Source organism: Larus michahellis, chromosome 12 (assembly GCF_964199755.1).
Source record: "Larus michahellis chromosome 12, bLarMic1.1, whole genome shotgun sequence".
Taxonomy (NCBI): Eukaryota; Metazoa; Chordata; class Aves; order Charadriiformes; family Laridae; genus Larus; species Larus michahellis.
This window is the reverse complement of record NC_133907.1, coordinates 3,308,288-3,311,110: the sequence shown is the minus strand read 5'-3', so window position 1 is coordinate 3,311,110 and position 2,823 is coordinate 3,308,288. Positions and strand designations below refer to the sequence as shown.

Sequence of the window (2,823 nt, the reverse complement as noted above, 5' to 3'; positions counted from 1 at the left end):
CACGAAGCGGGAGGCCAGTCACGAAGGGACGGTCCGGTCACGAAGGGAAGGTCCAGCCCGTCCCCGCGCCCCTTCCCGCCCGCCGCCTCAGGCGCTGCCCGCCGCGGCCGCTGCGATTGGGCGGCGGGCGCGTCCCGGCGGGCCCCTCTCCGCGATATAAGGGGCGGCGGGGCCGGTGCCCGCCTCACTGCCCGCCCCCGGCGCGGAGCGGAGCGGCGGGGCCGCCTACTTCTCCTCCGCCTCCTCCACCCGCTTCTCCTCAGCGGCGGCGGAGCGCGGCTCCCCCGCTCCCCGCCGAGGCGATGGCCGAGCTGAAGTCGCTGGGCGGCGAGGCGTACCTGGCGCTGGCCCCGGGCTACGGCCCCTCGGCTTTCGCCTACGGGGCGATGCGCGGCGGCGGCGAGGGCCCGCGGGGGACTTACCCGGGGGGCGGCGGGGCGGACTTCCACCCCGGGGCGCTGGGCAAGTCGGCGGAGAGCAGCGGCGAGCAGAGCGGCGAGGAGGAGGACGGCTTCGAGGCCGGGGTGAAGGGCGGCGCGGCCTTCGAGCGGGAGGGCAAGCTGAAGGGGGCGGCCGTGGGGAAGAAGCCCAAGGAGCAGCGCTCGCTGCGCCTCAGCATCAACGCGCGGGAGCGGCGGAGGATGCACGACCTGAACGACGCCCTGGACGGGCTGCGGTCCGTCATCCCTTACGCCCACAGCCCCTCGGTGCGGAAACTCTCCAAAATCGCCACCCTGCTCCTGGCCAAGAACTACATCCTCATGCAGGCCCAGGCGCTGGAGGAGATGCGGCGGCTGGTGGCCTACCTGAACCAGGGCCAGGCGCTGAGCACCCCGCTGCCCGCCACCCTCAACCCCTTCGGACAGTCGGCCGTCTACCCCTTCGGCGGCACGGCCTTGCCCGGCTGCCCCGAGAAATGCACTGCCTTCACAGGAGCCGCCTCTGCCCTCTGCAAACACTGTAACGACAAGCCCTGACTTCGGGCTGCTTCGGGCTTTTTTGGGTTTATTTTATTTTTTCTTTTCTTTTATGTGCACTTTTCTTTCCACTACCATCAGCCCTGGCTTCCTACCATCAGTTAAGTCTGGGTTTTCTTTTTTTGTTTGCTTCTCTTAAATCCACCCCCCCTCCCTGCACCCCATTTGGAAATATTTGGCAGTTGACGTGGACCCCAGAAACACCCACTTTCGGCTTTGTTTAGTTACGCCCGCCACATGCAGCTTCATCTGTAGAGTTATTTCCTTCCCAGCCTGTTAGTGGACTGTGAGCATAATGTTACTTTTCCACTTGCTCTGATCTACAAAGTTTCTGAGCAGTTTTTAAACTAAACTATAGAAAAACAGGGAGGGAGAGAGATCTGGAAATGGGAACCTCAGTGAGTTTTCTTTGGTGTGATCAACCTGTGTTAAAAATTGCTTAAAAGGGGGGCGGGGGAAGCAAAATCCGGCTGCAAAACTACGCAATGTTTCAGAATCACGGGGTGGGGGGGGTGTCCCGTGTAGCCAGCTGGGGTTGGACTGCACCCGCAAATCCAAATGAAAATGTCATTTGGTCAGCTCACGGGAGGGGGGAAACTTGGCACTCTTGATAAAACAATAGATGCTTCAAAATAAGATGCTCTTTTTTTTTTTTTTTTGCTTTAAAAAAAAAAAATAATTAACCCGTTCTTGAACTGAGAGGAGCCTGTGATTGTATGCTAATGCTTGCTTTTTGCCTGTTTCTCAGCTTGGTTAAGTTTCCCAGATGATTTTTTCCAAACTCATTGCTCATCACGATAAAGCAAAAAGTCATTTAACATATTTATATGTATTTATAATAAATAAAAGACATGCATAACCACTTTCTCTGTCCTACATGTCTCTAACGCCAGCTGGCAGTCAAAGCAAAACCCCTGCTGAAGTGAGGTAAAGCGGAGCCGGACGCAGCAGTCCTTTGCGGAAGAGCAGCGTTGTGAAGTTAGGGGAATGATCGGAATACTTGGAAAAAGCTGGTGGACATTCAGCTCTTCCTTATCCCTCCTTATCAGCAGGGATTTGGTTTTTCTCCAGGCTCTCATAAATCGTGAGCACACCAAAAAAAAAAATGTTGCTTATGCCTGACATTTAGAGCTAAGTAGGTAGAGATTTAGTGTGTGTTTTGACACTTGCTGGAGAATGCTGTGCCCTGAAAGTGGTGTTTAAAAGGGGTTCTTGTAGCATCGAGCTTAGCTCTGAGGACCCCCATGTAAAACATGGCAGGGAAGGAAATCGCTTAAAGACTCCGCTTATCCCTTTGGCTTGATTTTTGTGTTGTATCTACCGCTTGACCCTAGACCTGTGTGTGGGGTTTGGCTGTTTAATATCATGACTAAACTAATAATCTCTTGCCAAGTATTGACTGTGTTAGTACAAGTTACAAAGTGAGTCCCTCGCTGGCTGAGTTTTTGATGTGGCTCATGTTGGTTTACTCTGGTTTTCTGGTTTATGCTGTTTAACGCTTTGGTGCCTTGTATGCTTCGCTAGTCATTATATAATAATAATAATTGAGGTGCATTTGGTTATTTCTGTTCGGATTGGAATACCCACCCAATGTCAGAGCAACCGCATAAACTGGTACAGTCGCAGCCTGAGGGGCTCGAGCTGTCCGTGGCCATTTGTGTTAGGAGTGGGGTGTAACTATTTAGGGTTATTAAACCAATTTCCATGCCTGTCGCTAGTGTTATGCTAATTTGAAAAGGACTGCCATCCCTCTAAAGCCGCTTGTCTATGGCACGTAATTTTAATTAATACATTTCCAAAAGACTTTTTGTGTTTGGAAAACAAAGTGTGTGATTAAGCCTCATTC

At 53.2% G+C, this 2,823-nt stretch overlaps 1 protein-coding gene across 1 annotated transcript; it reads left to right on the top strand.

Annotated features, from left to right (window-relative positions):
• Window positions 1-203: 203 nt before the first annotated feature.
• Window positions 204-2,395, top strand: BHLHE23 (basic helix-loop-helix family member e23). Its single transcript, XM_074605030.1, has one exon. The coding sequence runs from the start codon at window positions 303-305 to the stop codon at window positions 975-977; it is 675 nt and encodes a 224-aa protein (XP_074461131.1). The 5' UTR covers window positions 204-302; the 3' UTR covers window positions 978-2,395.
• The last annotated feature ends 428 nt before the right edge of the window (window positions 2,396-2,823 follow it).

Excerpts from the sequence above, each read along its gene's own strand:
- BHLHE23 (XM_074605030.1), top strand. The coding sequence starts at position 303 with ATGGCCGAGCTGAAGTCGCTGGGCGGCGAGGCGTACCTGGCGCTGGCC.